Source organism: Meleagris gallopavo, chromosome 23 (assembly GCF_000146605.3).
Source record: "Meleagris gallopavo isolate NT-WF06-2002-E0010 breed Aviagen turkey brand Nicholas breeding stock chromosome 23, Turkey_5.1, whole genome shotgun sequence".
Classification (NCBI taxonomy): Eukaryota; Metazoa; Chordata; class Aves; order Galliformes; family Phasianidae; genus Meleagris; species Meleagris gallopavo.
Window position 1 is genome coordinate 5,270,559 of NC_015033.2, and position 18,374 is coordinate 5,288,932.

The following is an 18,374-nucleotide window of genomic DNA, read 5'->3' on the forward strand; positions in this document are numbered from 1 at the left end:
AAACAGGAGCTGAACACGAAATTAAGATTCATTTGGAGATACCATCTGTAAAACAAGAGGTGCAATATTGCACTCTAAACATGGGTTACGTGGAGGAGAGTGGAAAGCATGAGTTCCCAAGTGAGAAAAGCAGCAGTCTCTTCTAGCACAGTGTGCACAATGCAGCTCTTTATCAAACATCTGTTAATTTCTGCCTTTTAAACACCTTTTCTAAGAGAATATAGAGCTAGAATGGTTGCAACGTAAAGGTTTATAAGAATTCCCATTTCTGTCCAGCCTCAGGGCATCTTCTGCATAAACTCAGATCCAGGTAGCTCACAGACAGCAACTACTCCATTTCCTCCAATCATGTTCGTGGGTATTTCCACTTTCTATCAGTTTTATTACAACAAAGGGCAAAAATAAGACAACACTAGAAACATCAAAAAGCCTTGAAGTGCTGAAGGAGACACACAAACATTTTACTCTTAGACATGGAGTCACGGGTTCATGACATATGGTTACACAAATACTTCCCAAGTGCCATCGTTCAAATAAAAATGAGTTCATACAAATTTAAAAAATAATAATACAATTTATATACACCTTGAATTAGCTTACATCATTTCATAACAAAAACAGTGCAAAAAGAAACAAATGGAAAGGTAAGTTGCTACCACTGGAATGGCTCACAGTTAATTAACACTGCACAGGAAACCATGAGGCAGGTGCCCCACATTACCCCAAACTTCTACCATAAATACTAATCCAGTTCTTGGTTCCTATTACTTTAGTGTTGTCTCGAGTAACAGGTTATAGGCACCTATGCTAAAAGCAAATGCCTTGGTAAACCACTAATTAACCAGAAGAAAAGCAGTGAGGGTGTCGTTAGAAAGGAATGCAGTGAGTGGCAAAGTGTGAGAACATGAGTTATTTATTTAGGCAGAGGTGAAATGCTGCATCTCCAAACATCACATAACTTGCAATTCCCCTTCTGCAAGTCACGTAACCAGGGACTGCACACTCAGATTTCCCCTCAAAAAAAGCTGGGAGGGTCACCTGCTATCACTAGTTAGGATTTCTGTACTGTCTGGGTGAAACGGGTGTGCTTTGCAGCAGGAAGGTTTGAATCAGACAGATGTGTAGGCAGGGCAGACAGTGCTGACAGCTGACTGAAGACTTTCTCATGAGGATGCAGAGCTGGTGTTCAAACAAACTTTGGCAAGATTTTTCAGTCTGTCTTGCCTAAATTACCAAACTCCGGGCCTCGAGGGGAGGAAATCCTGCAGCTACATCATCTGCTGCAGCTTGTGTAGAGAAATAAGGCAGGAGGGAACCAGCTCATGGCAATTTAAGGACTTCAGGTTCAGGTGCAGGGAATGAAAGAAAACCTTCCGCACAATCACTCAACATGAGCAAGAAGAAAAAGATTTGCTATGGAGACACATAGAGCACTCCTTGAGAGCTTCTCTGACAGTATGGGATTGTAACAGCTTGAGCACAAATCCTTTGAATGAAAGGAAGGTTAACAGAAGCATATTTCAAATAATTCAGCTTCAGGGAGTGCAAAGGTGTGCTGGAAGTTTCTCAGGGTAGCTTAGTGCAAGACCAGTTTTCAGGGAAAAACCAAATTTTAAAAACCAACTGCAGTTCATCCAGAGAAAACAACCTTACTCTACACACAGGGAAACAACCTGGAAGTCAACAGCAGAAGCCAATACCAGCTTGTATGCTCTAAGAACAATGCTACATCTGTCCCAGCTAAGGAGTTGAGATTGAAGGCACAAGATGGGTACTGGCTGCAGGAAAACACCCTTCTTCAACCTAGGAAGTTTAAAAGCTTGCTTGCCTTACCTGAAATGTAGCCAAGGTATTCAGAAGCCAGCAGAACTGTTTTCAGTGGAGGAGACAAGAGCTGTTGCTACAAGCTCCACAGTTAAGAAAGAGAAAAGAATGAATCAGTTTCTGCTCTTTAATGTAGGTGCCTTTTTAATCAACCCTGGAAAGCAGCCATGGCTAACAAATGGTCCTGGGAACTAAAAAATAAAAGTTAAAAAAAAAAATCTAAGTGCTTATGAACAGCTTTGATAAAAATCTTTCCAGTAGAGCTGTGCTATGCTCTGTATGACAAGGGCCAATTCTACCTCAACATTTTGTTTCAAGACCCATCTCTCATCTGCAGGACAAAAATCAAGTGCATCCCATGACTTGACCACCTTTCTTGCAAGCACAACCAGAGAATGTATCTGTGCCTCAGTTATCCAGACTGCAGAGACAACACCATCATCTAAGGAGCTCCTGTGACTTGAAGAGCCATATATGAAGACTACAGCTGGTGCCCTGAACACCAAACCTCCTGGCCCTAGCTGCAGCAGCTTGCAGAGCACTGCCCTGCAACAATTAGCTTCCACAAAGTCAAGAGGCTGCTCTAACAGATGTAGTGTTTAGACATGTAAGGAAAGGGCACCATTTCTTCAGGCTCAGGTAATGGTCAGGAAAAGCTTCGACATACATGAATTCCTTATTTCAGAACATAAAATAATGGCCAATTTCTTTCTGCTGCATCTCTCACCTCACTAGGTCCTTATGGCAGACAACAGGTTAAAAGGAGTGCTCAGAGACTGTGCAGAAGCTTTCCTGGGACACATTCCCTGTGTTACTCAGCCCAGTCTCTTGGCTGAGAATGCTCTGTGCTTTATCAAGATAATCAACTCTGCAGCCCCTGGAGGCACAATGTTGGCTTCCCACCCACAGTTATCTGCATGCAAAACTCACAAAGGCAGGTGCCTGCTGGAACAATACAGGTGCTGGCCAGGATGGTACCTGCTAAAGCAGTGAACTGGCTGCAACTGGCTTTTAAATGCTGTTTTTACCCTTACAGACATTTGGCTGGTGCAGTTGCAAATGTCATTCCAATCATTTTCAGAGCCAGACAGCCTCATTTACCAACCTGCAGTCCTACTGCCAGTCACCAGCACCAAGTATCCCTCCAGCACGGCAGCCTCAAGTTGCACCAGCTCCTCTCACTACAGTTGTAGCTGGTCTATAGCTGTAGTTGGAAAGGAGGCCCTGGCTCTCCCTGCTGGGTCACTACAAGAACACAGTACCTATAAATACAGGAGTATCAGGTGGTGACAAAGTTGAGTGCCACAACGTACCTTAGGAGCATCTCTTGCAGGGAGATAATGACAGCTAAGAGGGAAACAGCTAAGAGGGAAAAAGAACTCTCCCTTCTCTGAGATGCTCTGTAAGTGTATTAAATATTTATAGTCCAGACAGTAACTAGAATTAAACTGTTTTGAACTCCTGATTTTCCAAAATGCTCTCAAAAGTCAGCTGTTGTCAAAGAATGTTAAAGAAAGGACACTCTCCCATGGAAAGACTAGAAAAATTAGGGGGGAAAAAAAAAATAGGAGGCAAGGGTGGAAAAATATGGCAAATTGAGAGCACCCACAAAGTGATGTGCATTTCCAGAGAGTTGGCTTTTTATGCTGCTTTTAAAAAAAAGCCATCTTCCAAAGCAGCAATTTGATAACTTCATTATCTTCTCTCAGCCTTAACAGCTATTCCCCTCTTACACAAGTAAGGCAAAAGATGCAGGAACAAGAGAGGAAAAGGAGAAGGGAGATGCACAGGAGGACACGGAAAAGATGCTGCAGTTCTCTGCACAGGGTACAGTGGTGCTAGATGGTTCTTTCATCCAAGCCTCAAAAATAAACCAAACCAAAACAGCAGAACGTATACTGCTGGGACAACATCTGATGAAAGGCAAGGGCACAGGAAAACAAAAAACCTGGATGAAGAGTGGTCAAACCAAGTGCCTGAGACTAGTCAGTAGCTCTGGGCTCAAGCAGTTCCTCTAATTCTCTGGCTAGCAAGATGTTTTCCAGCTCCCCAGGCTTGATATGCATGTGAGAAGCCAAATGGCCAGTCTTGGGCCTTGTGGGGTCCAAGCAGAATGCAAGCACGTGTGCAGGCTTGGAAGAGGGAGGCAGCCACACCAGCAGTGGGGCAGGATGGGCAGGGGCATCAAATGGTCTGATAGTGTTGTCTCAGCCTTGCCTGCAGGAATTCGTGGGTCAGGTTGTGCCGAGTGATTATCCCAACAATCTTAAAGAGGAAGAAAAAAAGAAAAGAAAGCCATGTCAGTATCACAGACATGCCACTAAGAGATGTGCATGGTAGAGCTGTTGTTCTTTCCAACCCAAAAGCAAGTAAGAACCTCCAAGCACTTCTTGGTCAATACAGACTTACAGGGGGATTCAAGTTCCAAACCTACAGCCCCTTCTTGAAGCACACATCTACAGGCAAGGTATACTGCTTTAACAACACCCAAATGGATAGCTTAGCTTCTACTATGTCTGGACACAGCAATAGTTACCCCTGCTTATAAAGGGAAAGCTATTGGAAATGTTTCTAATGAAGCCATATGAGACAGCCTTGACATCTCGTTTGCCACATGACAGGATTGCAGATTGCTCATATGAAATTCTAAGAAGCTCTGAAGATGAAGCAGTAAAACAAGCACAGTGGTGAATGTACACTGACTGTCACTGGCCAGCAGGTCACAAAACTCTGCCAGACTGCTGGGAAACAGTCAAACCACACATCTCAGCCAATGAAACAGCTCAGTAATTTTACACAGTGAGAGTTCAGAGCTGGGCTGCTCTCTGGTACTGCAGGAGCATCTTGTATTAAATGTGGAATGAGTTTACAGCACATGTTTTCCAACAAGTTATTTAGGGTAGCTATTAGGAACACCTAAAGACAAAGACAGCACTGCTGTCTCATTCAGACAGACCAGTTCTGGCTATCATTATCAGGATTTTGCTTCCCTGTTCTGGCTTAAGGGAAACACTTTCTCATTATGCTTATAGGAAGTTACTGACACCTACTGACTACTCCTGCACACTGTTAAATAAGAGAAATTGGTGACTTCTTATGAGCTCAAGGACTCTTAAAAGGTACAAGACATGCCTCCACATGCTGTTATAACTTGAGAGAGGAGGCAGACTGCATGTCCCACCCTTTGGGTGAAGACAAGGAGCAGAGTTGAAAACTAAAGATGGTAATGAAGTCACAGCAATTAACAGTGCTCCAGAGTCTTAAGACCACCATGTTCTGACTCCATTTAAATGTGCCTGTTCGACATTAAAACAGATCTTAACTCTCTTAAAGGTGAAAGCACTACAAAAAAAAAAAAACAAAAAAAAACCCACATCTGCTTCCTTGCTTAACAGAGACAGAACTGAGATGAGAACTTACCTCTCCAACTGCGTTCACAACTGGTAAATGTCTGAGCCCCATTGTCCTAAACAAGTTAAAGACTTGAGATACATGAGTGTTTGGAGAAACAGCAAAGGGTGACGGGTTCATGTATGGGGTGACATCCTAAGAGAGAAAAACCAGGATATTATTTACAAAAGGCATTTTCAGTGGTTCTGAAAATCACTAATAAGCAATTGCTGCAGCCCCTCCAACTCTCTGATCTCCAGACAGCATATCCATCTATGAGAGTATTCTATTTCTCTACAAAATTATTTCATTTTCAGAAGTCTCATTTGTCACAATTGGTTTTAACCCATAATCTTAAGAAAAGCCTAATGCTGCAGAAAGCCTTTAAGCAGGATAAATGTAGGTCCATGATGATGCTCCCACTTGTAAACACGGCTGGATGAATACATGAAAAGCATGTGATGTTGGCCACTGCACAGAAGGTTGAACTCAACCGTACTCTTAGCAGTTTTTAAAGGCTTAAAACAGTTCTAAATGTTTATCAGGAAACACTGTCACGTTGCAGTGCATCTCTTACCACTATCATGCGCGGGTTCAGCAATGTGAGGTCCAGGTCATGGATATCTGGATAGCGGGGATAATCCTCTGACATTTCTGCATGAGACAGACGAGGCTGACTTGCACTCTGCAATTAAAACAAATGCCACTGAATCAAGCTGCCACCTTCCCACGTAGTTCACAGCCTGCAAGCAGCACAGTTAACAATGCTTCTCAATGCCCTACGCTTCTTCAGACTGCCTTCCTCCTCTGCCCATGTAAGAATGCCTTCTCTAAAAGCATTCGTCCTAGTTGCTCATCTCAGTAAACCCATACAAACAGAGAGCAACGGACATGCTCTCCAAACTCTGCCACATTCTGGATGAAAAGGACTTGAGGGTACTGGCAAGCTGGATGTAAGCCAGCAGTGCGCCCACACAGCCCAGAAAGCCAACTGTATCCTGGGCAGCATCAAAAGAAGCACTGTCAGTATTTAAGAGGGGGACAGACTCTTTAGCAGGGTCTGTAGTAATGGGACAAGGGGAAATAGTTTATAATAGTAATAGGGGAGATTTAGATTGGATATAAGAAAGAAGTGTTTTGTTTTTTTTTTAAATAAAATGAAGAGCTGTCATGGATTGAATATCTCCAAGGATTGGACTCCCAAGTCAGGATGAATGGGGTTCTGAACACCTGACCGAGCTGTAGGTGTTCACTGCAGGAGAGCTGGACTAGATGACCTTTAAAGGCCCTTTCCAACTCCAAAGATTCTGTGATTCTATGAACATGTGGGAAGGAACAAAACATGATTGTGGAAACTAGGCCCCAAACACAAATGCTCATAATGATTGCAGCAATAGCTGAAAATCTTCTGGTAAAAGCTTGGCTCATTGTCAGCAAGAACACACAGTATATGCTGCTGGTTGCCCTACTTGTATTTTAAGATCTACTCTCCATTCCCTGGTTTCACTTGCACTTTCATGCAACAGACACTTGCATGAGCCAATTTTCTTCACCCCAAATACAGGAGCTGTTCTCTTTCCTTAGATGTAAAATATATAAATAGGTAAAATATTCTTGTCTGCCCATAAGTACTTTCCCCAGCTCTGAGGGCAGAGATGTCTTTGCTACAGTTCTAGATTAGGAAGACTCACTGACTGGCTCTCGGAGTAACAAACACCCCTGACAAGGAGGGTGACCAGCTGGGAGCGCAAGATCAAGCCATGGAAGGTCAAAGGTCTGAAACGTTCCTCCATGGTCCACTCTTCACTGGGTGACTGGTCAGGATACAGATTGGGGTAAGGAGTGTATCTGTGAATAAATGCATGTTGTAAGTTGCCTGAACATAAACACACATCCTATCCTCCAAAACAACAACTATTTCTGGTCTTTGCAACCTTCTCCACAATATTTCAGGGATTCTTGCTAGAGACATGCAAGTCATTTCTCCAGACAACCAGAGAAGGGTCAAATGCCATTACCATGGAAAGAGCATTACACCAGCAGCAGAATGGAAATAGCCTCCTAACTATCAGTTTAAGTTCACTTCCTACTAAAGCAATTTTCAGTGCCAAATTACTCAGATTCTAATAAAAGCTGAAGTGTCTGGTGGGATGTCAGTGTGTAACTCCACCCATACATGTCACAATCACTAGGTTAGAAACTGATTAACCACGCTGGGCTTCTGCTTGGGAACAACTGCAATACATGCCTAGTGACTCAGCCTAGTTTCCAGAAAGGTGGTATCAAGAACTACAGAAAAAAAATTAATTCGATCCTCTCTTGGGAGGAACGAGCTTCACAGAGTTCTCAGGTTTTTTTGCAGAAAATAAGGCATTTCCCCAGGTAGTCCATCCCCTCCAGGTAATATTTCTGTGTAGGTACTTGATGGAAACTTAAATTAAAAGGCCAGTCAGCATCAAACTATTATCCTAGGACTCAGTGCAGGTTCCAGCACTGCCTAAGGAGTCCTGACAACAGTTCCCAAAACACGGATGCTAGTACTGCTTCCTCCAGCATATGAAGTAATGGGGACTATATAGAAACACCCTGTTCCCAAACCTTCATCATCTCACCTTCTCTCTAGCATTTGTTGTAGCAAATCCTCCTTTTCTGGTGGCTCCTCTGTTGTTATGTGCTCATCACACATGTTGCGCAGCTCGCTCGAAGGATAGGATTTCATGGACTGACTCCGTTTGCGCTGCTCTCCAGCTCGGGTGAGAATGCTGGATTTCTGTACACAACAGTGTGCAGATATTCACTGAGCAGGTCAATAATTGTCAAAGAGTGACTACAAATTGTATGCTTAGGAAGCCAGGGACCCTTTTTGCTAGAGAATGGGTACACCACATTATTCATTGCAACCTTAAATTTCACGTTTCCCCCTTCCTCCTTATGTGAACAAGAGAAGCATTTAGGCAATTATTATCAGTCTCAAATGTGGATTCAATAGTTCAATGCTGAATCCAGAATTTTTCCATGTCTATCCTGAACTGGTTACTTAAAAAGAACCTTCCTCACTTCTGCTTCTAGAAATGCAGCCCTCTGTTCTGCCTCTGTCTTAATCAGGAGAATGAAATGAAACTGCATTTCTGAAAACTCTGCATTTCAGTAGGTGCTCATGTCTGGTCTGAATCCTGCACTGAAAAATCACTACATAACAAAGGAAGGGGTCTTCCACCTGCACAACCAAACTCTTTATTCTTCGACTTACTGAAGTAGCAGCTTCCTACCTTGAATTTGATGTTGTTGCTGATCAGCTGATTTCCCTTCATGAACTCCCTCTCGTTGCCCCGGTTCTCAGTCACAACAGGGAAGGCATGATGAACAGTTGTGCGCAAGATGCTAACGAGGGATTGGATCCGGGTGTGGGGGTAAACATAGGTCAGGTTGGGTTCCATGATGTCGCTGGCTCGTAGTCTGAGGAAACAGAAAAATCCAAGATTGCTGCATGCATCTCATCTTCTCCTCAGATCTCCACCTGTCCAACCCTCTTCAGCAAGGGCTCCAGCACCTATTTCCCGCTCAGGCCTGATGCACAACTTTCAGCTCCTCTCACAGCAGTTGATGCAGCCAGGCTTGTTGGACATGCAGCAACATCCTCCCATTACAACATTCCTTTCTGAGGAACGTTTCTAAAGACAAACTAACCCACAGCCCTGCCAAGAGTAGCAGCCTTACTTATCCATTTCCACCTCTGTTTCCCACTCTAGAAGAGGCACTCCTCTCAAGTTCACATGGATGTCATAGATTCCTTTGTTGAAAAAGTCTCCTGTCCATTTGGCTACCTGTGGAGCAAACAGAAGCCCTACTGAGTTGTTGCTCCAAGTAAAAGACTTCTTGGCTCAACGTGGCCCTGGGAGAAGGAGGGATTCAGGGCTGGCACATGCTCGAGAAGCCAGAGCTGAGACTCACCATGAGGGTGATCATTATTGGGAGCCCATAGGTGATTTCATTGGTGGATTCAATTAAGATTACAGTCAGGCTAATTGTCATCCGGACCACCCCTCCCAGAAATGCTGCTGCCCCAATCAGTGCGAAGGTTCCTGAGTAGATGTGATCCAAGCCGATATAGCTAGGGGAAAACAAAGAGCCCTGAGATTAGAATAACCTGACTGAGAGCTCAACATGCACCTGCAGCACAGCTCTCACACACATTCAATGCACCTTTTGAGGAGGTTGGCGACCAGGCGTCCGAAGGCAGCCCCACAAAGCAGTGATGGCACAAAAAGACCACTGGGCACAGAGATCCCGTATGTCCAGCAGGAGAGTAAGAAATAGAGAAGGAAGAACAAGGAGAGTGTGACTGGGCTGAAAGTACCTGCAACACAAGAATAATCATGACTAAAGGGGAAGAGGCCTGTGGAACAGATAGCAGTCTTCCACCATCCACCCCTCAGCTCACAGCAGACCCATCTCACAAGTCTCACAGTTCAAACACACATGAAGACAGTGAGTAAGCAGAAAAGAAGGAAAAGCAAGCCTTTTTTTTTTTTTCCATAGAGAAGTCTTTACTCTGTTGTACCAGCAGCCCCCTGAGCTTGAAGATGCTTTTAGCTTTATGGTTCTTGCGACAAGACTGTTTTCAAGCAAGATGAAGCTCTGAACCCTAAGAACAGCACAAGGCTCTGCCTGCTAGCTACTCACCATCTTGATGGAAGAGCTGGAGGATAGCTGACTCCTGAGGGTTGAAGAAGAGGGTGGCCATGTCATTATAGGTTTCATTTGGGCAGAAAAATGTTTTGATGCTTGAATTCACATCTTCTGACATACCCTGATGAAGAACACAAAGGATATGAAGAGTTAAAATATACTCCCTACTATGTCAGCCAGTAACCCTTCTGTACAGGGCTCTCAGCACACAATTTGAGCTGATCAGACCAAAACAACAATGGCAGACATTAGGCCTGCAGCATCAACAGGCTGATTTACAGCTTGAGCATATTTGCCAAACTCCAAAAGCACAAACTGCAGCTTTCACTATTACCTTAAGGTTCTGCAACTGCCCATAAGCTTTCATTCAAATTTTCTGTAGGTACCGCATGCCATCAAGAGCTCATTACCTGCCTGTAGTCTTCTGATGGGTGAATATGAAGAAAAACATGGAATCATGGAAGATTCCTCACCTGCATACTCAAAGTGTCATTGCCAGTGTGACTGGTGGAAGACATCTGCCGGCATTCCCCTAGAACCATGGAGGCCACAAAGACGACGACGGTTGTAGTCAGTGACACCAGCAGGCTCTCCAAGACTCTGCAATCACACAGCAGAAACCACACACTGAAGCCACACACAGACCCATAACCCAGTGTGGGCTCTGACTCTGAAATAGGAAGAAGCAGACACCACAGCTTAATACTTGAAAACAGGGGAGCCTGCAAGCCAGGCTGAATTATGACTTGGTGGCCAGGATTGCATTAGCTCCCTTTTTTAATTTCCTGCCCCTTAAAGGAGCTATTTCTGTTCTCAGAACACGCAGTCACATATAAAAAGCCTCAGGGAAGAGTTCAGTGATGATGCTGTTCACATGGAAACGATGTTCTCTGCATCCTTACAACACAGATGACTATCCTGTCTAGACATGCTGGACAGGTTGATGCATAGTCTCTCCTACCTCCTTCCTAGCTACTGAAATACCTTTTTCTTTTCCTCTCTAAGCCTGGGCTTCTCATTTAAGAACACTGCCTACAGCAGTCAGCTTCCAGAACTGCATGGCAATTCTCTAAATGCCACAGGCAGAGATTAGTTGTGGTTTCAACCACACAAGATAACAATGTACTCTTTCTACACCTGTTTGGACAAGATACAGAAGAATCCTGCATGGAAATGAAGCTCTATTTTGCTCAGCTGTAAACATGAGAGCCCCCTTCACAGCCTGTATAAGGAGATCCTAGCTTTTGTTACCTCACCACAGTAATTACAGGAACAGTGACAGAGTGTAACAATTCGTTTTCGGCACTCATTTTTAAAGTTCATAGATGCTTCATTTTGTGATTTCAATATGAATACATCCAGCTTTTCCTCCAGTCCTCTAGATTGATGCATTTGCTTTGGGATGTTGAACACAAATGAGACAGCTGCACAAGCTCAAGAGAGCACAAATACCTGACAAGCTTTGGTTTGGGATGCACATTTCGCATGCGGTACTTTGCAAGCCTCTTGTTTAGACAGTTGAAAGTGGCTCCAAGAAGACCTCCTACAATCCCCATCAGAATGAAGAAGCCCAAGTCCACAGCTGTCCAGAGGTGGCACTTCTTATCAGACTCAGAACACTGCAAGAAAGCATAAGAAACCCATTAGTAGTTGTAGCTTCCTGCCACTGCTTCTGCCTTAACAGCAAGATAGCTATGACCATAGTGGAGCAATCCTGTGTTAGGCTATCAGTGTGCTGCTGCTAAACATAACTGCCCTTAAATCAAACACACACACGTATCCACAAAACCAGCAAGAAATACTGAACTGACCAGAGGGGGAAAAAAAAGCACTAAATCTTACCTTAAACTCTCCAAAGTTCAGCAGACCAGGGAGCTGAAAAGACCCCCAACTCCCAAACTGAATCCCAGAGCGGAAGAAATTCAGGGTGAAGGTGGCAGCCATGGAACAGAAAAGCTAATGAAGTTAAAACATGGAAAGAAATTAATTAATCAGAATTAAAACTGGCACAGTCAGCCCTTCCTTGAGACTTATGACTGGAGAAGGGAGCATCAGAACCTTTATGAAAATGGTCATTATGCTTCATGAACACCAAGCTATATGAAAATGGTCCTACTGAGGGTGCCTATTTCCTGCTGCAAGAGAGAGCAGGCTTAGAAGGCACTACTATAATCAACTGATCTGGCTTTCCACATAAGAAGAGTTAGGAATGTCACCCAGTAATTCCTCAAGCATTTTTTTTTTTTTAATCAAAGATAGTAATTTACAGTTAAAAAACAATTACAAGGCACTAACACAGCTTGTTTAGAGGGGGAATTGAGGTCTTCATTGGCTCTGATACAGCTGCCATTTTAACAAATCCCTGGCTCCTCTTATCCCTGCTGAGAAACAGCAGACTAACTGAATCCCACCAACAGGGCATTTTGTGTAAGAAACACCAAAAACATAATGAGATACAACACATTGTTAGAAAAACTGTCAACTTCACAAAACTAAACACTACGGGCAGAAAAATTCACAAATAGAATGTACAGGGCATTGCTGCAGTACAGCTCCCCAAGGCACAGGACAGCAGAAAGAAATTCAGCTTACTCTGCTCTCAGAGAAATGGGCTGCAAAGGCCCAGGCATAAAAGCCATTTCTCTCATGTACCTGAGAAAACTATGCCACCTACAAAGCTGTCGTGTAGTTCTGGATAGTACCAGATTACTCTCTGCCCTTGATCTGTATTGATTCTGGGGCACTCATAGAGAAAGCAATCTCTCCCCTACCAGGAGGGCTCAGGAGGAGACACAGGATAATGTGAATGCCTTCACAGACAAGTTCTTTCCAAGGTCCAGCTCAAGGAAGAGAAACACAGACAGAGCCAGGCACTACTTACCACTTTCCATGTAAGCCCTTGGTTCCAGAAGGAGGAACCTTCTTCCAGGCTGAAAAGAGTACCCCCTATTGGGGCTCCAAAGGCAGCTGCAACCCCTGCAGCTGCTCCAGCAGATACAAAGTCCCTTTTATCCCTGAAGAGGAAAAGAACACCAGTTTAGCAGCAGGGAGCTGTGAACGTGCCTATAGATTGTACAAAATAAGGAACAGTCCCCATTTATTAATATATTCTAGGGATACATTAGTAACAGCTGGGAGAAGTACTGGCCATGGAAAACAGCACTGTTTGATCAGCAAGCTGTTGCAGCACCATGCTCTTTTTCTAGAGCACAAATACAGAGCAAAGCACCATAGTGCTATGTGACTGCTGAGTATACAAAGAAACATCCCAAATCATGGTGCTCCAGCATCACCTGGAAGAATTCCAGAGAGGGAAGGGCAAGCTTCTGTTCACATTCAGATGGACCTGCCTTCTCTGGAGCCTATCTTGGTCATAGAGGGTGCATAAATAACTGAGCTTGTTACCAACAATGAAACCATTTAACTATTCAGATTAAAGGTTTTAAGTAGGCAGAGATTTTCTGAGCAGTATGAAAGAACATTGGTGAACATGGAGATCAGGGCTGGGATCCCTTAAGGACAGCATGGAAGAGTGACGTTACTTATCCCGGTGCTGTCTTGCTGCAGGATGAGGCTGCAGGATACTACAGAAAAAAAAACAAGTGACTGATTCATCTCAGGCAGCCGCCCTCCTCCCAAGGAAGTCTGCTAAATTCACCCTTCCCTCCCCTTTCTCTCTTCTCCTCATCCTGCAAACAGTACCTGTCACTGCGGAAATATGGGAAGTTAAACTGGATCTTCCTCAGTGAGATGCTCTGGAACTACAAAGAAAGTAAAGATTTAGAATAACTACTCACAGTACTCTTACAAAGCAGTGGTGTGGACTGCTGGTCCCTAATCAATGTCTTGGAGAACAGAATGATTTTCTGCCCAGGCCAGCACTAACCTGTGGCAAACCTGCACCCACAACAGCACCGCTGTGGATCATTGGACCTTCCTTCCCAACAAAAAGACCTGAAAAAATAAGATTGATAAGTCACACAGAATCATCAAGGTTGGAAAAGACCTTCAAGATCATCCAGTCCAACCATCCACCTATAACCAATAGTACTCGCTAAAAGTAGTCAGCATATTTCCTGCCCTCTTCCTTGCTGACAGTACCAGGACAGATCATCCCACCACTCCCATGGTGTGCCCAATGACACAGCTCCTCTGTACCAGGCCATAAAGTACAGAAGTAGTTTCCAACACCTCAGCTGAGTTCAGGCTCCTCTCTCCTCTCAAGGGAAAGGGAGCTGTTGAACCCTGTGCCCCACAAAGATTTGTGAACAGACTTGCAAATCAGGCAGAAGTATTCCAAGACTACTCTTTCAATGACTCTGAACTCCCCAGGTTACTGTGTGCCCTGCTGCTTACAACACAGCCTCCTTCAGACTGCTCTAGATAATGTGTTCTGAAGAATGTCTCCCTCTTAGACTGAGCCACAGAGACGCTTCTTGCTAACCCACCTAGAAGAGCACCTGTTCCTTCTGTCTTACTGACTCTCACAACTAGCCCAAAATCATTTCACCAGAAAGGCAGAGAAGCTTTCTGCACCCTCCCCTTCATTTCTCTCCCTTCAGTGATTCCTTGCCCTAACAAGACATCACAGACCTTCTTACCTCCTGCTACACTGAAGAGCACTCCCACAGCTTTGCACACCACCGTCCGGAGCCGCACAACCCCTGGAACTTTTACCCCATTGAGGTAGCACTTAATTTCAGGAATTCCTGATCCAGCTGCCACAGGCTGCAGAAAGGAAACACTGATGCTGTGCTACATTGATGTCAAAGCTGACTGACAACATCTCAATCAAAGGGATCAGCAGGGGATCGAGAGACATTACTTAGCTAAATCAAATGGCATTGTGAAGTTAGTTGGGCTGTGGGCAAGAAGGAAGCTTCCTACCTAGAACCCATGTGAGAGTAAAGGAAGAATGTGTAAAGTGCAGAACTGGACTTTAGTCTTACCTGGATCAGGACTAGAAGACTTGCAAGAAAAACAAAGGTCAAGTTGAACCCCAGCAGCTCCAGTAAAGACAAGGCAAGACAGCCTTTCTCAGTGCATTCTTCCACCGCTGCATGGAGGGTCAAGGAAAGCAACAACATTCTTCCCATCAACACACAATCATTCGGTGTTGTTTGGCTCTTGATGCCAGACTTGTGCTTCCAACTCCAGCCAGGGCAGATAACAGCCCATCAGAGAACCCATCCCCCAGCCAGAGCTCAAGGGTGAGCTATAGGGAAGGGAAACAACTCAATCTTTCAGAGATTAGCCTTTGCCCACATACTGATACTGAAACTACTTTCTTGGTTCCAAGGGCTGAACAACACAGGCAAATTAAAACCTGATTAATCAACAATGTGACCGATGGCAAAAGTCTAAAAGAATCAGCTGCTCTGAGTAAAACATGGCAATAGGAAAAAAAGGGTGACTCAAGTCCAACAGGACTCCAAGCATCAAGTAAAAGATACAGCTTTGTACGACCCGGAACTTGAGCTGGGTAAAGAGCCGTACAAAGAAATCCACAAAGAGGCCCACCTATGAGAAAACAGACAGACCTGTCAGCAGAAATCACTACATTCAAGCAGTAAAGACCACCCTCTAGCAAGCCCTACTAGGAATACACACACGTGAGAGGATAAAAGATGAAGAAGGCAGAATAAGTAAAGTAACTCTGGAAGCTCTAATTCAGTGCCTCCCTTGTTCTCACTGAGACAGATCCATCCCAGAATTATTCCACTTCAGAATATTAATCTGGTAGCATTTTTAATATCTACAACATATGTCAGGGTACAGGAGAAAGCTGATGTTTATTTGAGGCATACAGTCAGAAAAGCTAATTTTCAAGCACATGCAGTGAAGTCTCCACTGCCAAACATAAACACAGCTCAACTGTAAACTGGCATTGTTTGATTAAGTGCTCACTTTGGACAAGTTCTGCAGAGTTAAAGAATTTGTCAGAATACTTTACAAAGAAAACACAGCAACATCTGGAAGAAAGAAAAAAAAAAAGCTCTCCTGGAATATAATGCATCAACACTGTGCTGAAATTCTCAAAAGCCACCTCCAGCTAGAAAATTCTCCACATCCTGAATGTAAATGTTTACTCATCTTCCCTCCTTTGCCATTGACTTTTAACTTATTCCTGCTGATCCCAAACAGCATGATCCTTACCAGTCCCGTGCAGACTCCAATGGCAAAAACCATCACCCATTTCACTGCTTCATAGTTCCGGGCTTTCTGTTTAGAAATAGGATTAAAAAAAATAAGAGTCTGGTCAAAGGAACATACAGAGATCAGAAAAAGGTGGACTTTCTACATCTTTAGCTCTCAAGATACTAAAAGCTGAAAAAAAACCAAGTTCCTACCTTGTTGTCCATGCTCTCCAAAACTTCCAAGTATGGGTCATTGATACAGCGATCGTAATCCAAGCTCTGGAAGAAAGCCAAAAGGTCAACCTAAGAACATCAGCTGTTATGGACTGTGCAAGAATCTGCTCACAGATGACCTTGTTAAAGATTACAGAAGTCATTACTTCCCCAAAGCTTGTTTTGCAAACAAGCGTAGGAGGCAAAACTTCTGTAGGCAACTTTGTTTAAGTATTTCCAGTAGAGCCAGGCTCTGAGAATCAAGAAGTTAAAGAGCAGACCAGGATAGGAAACAAAATAAACTGATTAACACAACTTTAATTTAAAGTCATAACATAACGTACAAATTTAGACCTTACTTTTTAGGTGCCTCCAATGTGACAGTGCAAGGGGTAACATCAGATTTAATGTTTAATTACAGCAGAAGCCCTAGGTAGGAATTCTCGACAGGCAGCATCAGCTCTTAACCTCAGCACAGGAAGGAGTTAAAAGTAAGTTGTCTCATTGTAGTCACAAAGTATCATTACTTTCTACCTGAATCAGCTTCATTTTTTTGAGCCAAAGGGTAACAAGTTGGTATTCCACCAAGCAGTAACAGCCTGCTGACATCCAGGCTGAGAGCATCTCCTTTAAATAACTCAGGGCCACTATTCAGACACTTCACAACCAATAATCTCCTGTAAGAGTCAGGACCTGGTAGATGGGAAGATCTGCTTCGAGCCAGCACAACATCACAGACCGCAATAAAACAGTGAGCAAGGAGCTGCGGATGCTTTCTACAGCCACAATGACATAAGACCAGAAGAGAATGTACATTTCACGTTGTTTATTTTTTAAAAGCAAGAAAACAGATTTAGAAAATGCACTTTCTCAACAGGAATCTGACTTAAGCAGCAGATGCTCAAGACCTACTCAGAGCACAGGGCTCTAACCTACAAATGCCACATCAGTGGATGCAGAGCAGGTCTTTGCAACAGCAGCAGTTTTTGGCATTCCTGTGGTGCCAAGGAAATCTAACTGTTCTGATGCAGTTTGACTGCTTGCCCCATTTCAGACTCAAACTAATCAAAAGCTGTGTGCAGTTCTTTCACAGAATCACAGGACTGCAGGGGTTGGAAGGGAGACCATCAAGTCCAACTCTCTGCTAAAGCATTTTCTCTACAACAGGTCATACAGGAAAGCATGCAGACAGATCTTGAGTAGCTCCAGAGAAGGAGACTCCATCACCTCTGTGTGCTGCCTGCCCCAGTTCTCCATCACTTGACAATAAAGTTCTTCCTTACATTAATACAGAACTTTGATGTGCACATTTTGGCTCATTGCTCCTTGTTCTACAAAAGGAGCTGCAAAAGGTGATCAGCCCCACTGATGTGACTCCAGCACTTGAAGTATTTAGGAAGCTGATGTTTATTGCTCACCTCATAGTCTTTGCGTGGAAGGATCTCATCTTCCTCTTCATGAGTTTCTCCCAGGATTGTCTATAGAACAAAAGGGCAACATGAATTGAAAAATAATCAGCAGGATGAACACAGATCCCAAAATGAGGATCGCTGCATACAAAGCTAAGGTGTAGGCTATGAAAACATCACTTACATCAGATAAATGCACAACTGCAGAGCAGAACCAGAGTACCATTAAGCCTGGACAAGCCCTCTAAGATCATCCAGCCCACATCCCTCAGAGCCACACCTCCACACTGCACACCCCCGGGGATGCCAAGTGCTTATTTCCCCACACAGCTGTGCCAGCACACCACCACTCCACAAAGGGCTTTACGTTACAGCTAACAGCTCAGCAGCAGGAAGGGCAGCACAGCAGGCAGCAGGGAGGCGGGCTGAGGCGCCCAGGGCCCAGCGCCATAGCAACACCCAACGCCCGCCCGCTCCCAGGCACTCCGCAACCTAAGGCTTAACGACAAAGCACGGCCGCAGAGCGAGCGGCCGGACACACGCAGGGCTCCACAGCCGTACCAGCTCCTCAGGGGTGCGGCTTTCCCGCTCTCCGCAGCACTGCGGGCAGCAGCAGCACAGCGATCCGCCGCACCCCGCCATCTTATCCCGGCACCGCCCGCCCGCCAAGCACGTGACCTCGCGGCGCTCACGTGACCCGGCGACGTACGGG

General features: G+C 44.4%; 1 protein-coding gene across 2 annotated transcripts; it reads right to left on the reverse strand.

Moving 5' to 3' along the window:
- Positions 1 to 459: 459 nt before the first annotated feature.
- Positions 460 to 18,344, reverse strand: CLCN6 (chloride voltage-gated channel 6). 2 transcript variants are annotated; one of them, XM_010722915.3, is made up of 23 exons: positions 18,224 to 18,344; positions 17,672 to 17,731; positions 16,254 to 16,319; positions 16,060 to 16,125; positions 15,357 to 15,423; positions 14,853 to 14,959; positions 14,505 to 14,631; positions 13,790 to 13,857; positions 13,606 to 13,664; positions 12,785 to 12,917; positions 11,746 to 11,859; positions 11,356 to 11,522; positions 10,377 to 10,503; positions 9,898 to 10,024; positions 9,418 to 9,571; positions 9,166 to 9,325; positions 8,932 to 9,038; positions 8,484 to 8,670; positions 7,827 to 7,984; positions 6,906 to 7,062; positions 5,792 to 5,899; positions 5,245 to 5,370; positions 460 to 4,089 (listed from the first exon to the last, which is right to left on the reverse strand). In XM_010722915.3, exons 1-23 carry the CDS (start codon positions 18,302 to 18,304, stop codon positions 4,009 to 4,011), a joined length of 2,607 nt encoding a protein of 868 aa, XP_010721217.1. In that variant the 5' UTR covers positions 18,305 to 18,344; the 3' UTR covers positions 460 to 4,008. The 2 variants fall into 2 exon arrangements, with proteins under 2 accessions (XP_010721217.1, XP_010721218.1); XM_010722916.3 differs by lacking the exon at positions 18,224 to 18,344 and adding an exon at positions 17,847 to 18,131.
- Between the last annotated feature and the right edge of the window lie 30 nt (positions 18,345 to 18,374).

Excerpts from the sequence above, each read along its gene's own strand:
- CLCN6 (XM_010722915.3), bottom strand. The coding sequence starts at position 18,304 with ATGGCGGGGTGCGGCGGATCGCTGTGCTGCTGCTGCCCGCAGTGCTGC. Across the intron at positions 14,632-14,852 it reads GTCTTCTAGTCCTGATCCAG|CCTGTGGCAGCTGGATCAGG; the intron begins GTAAGACTAAAG and ends TCCTTTCTGCAG. Across the intron at positions 5,371-5,791 it reads TGAACCCGCGCATGATAGTG|GATGTCACCCCATACATGAA; the intron begins GTAAGAGATGCA and ends TTTCTCTCTTAG.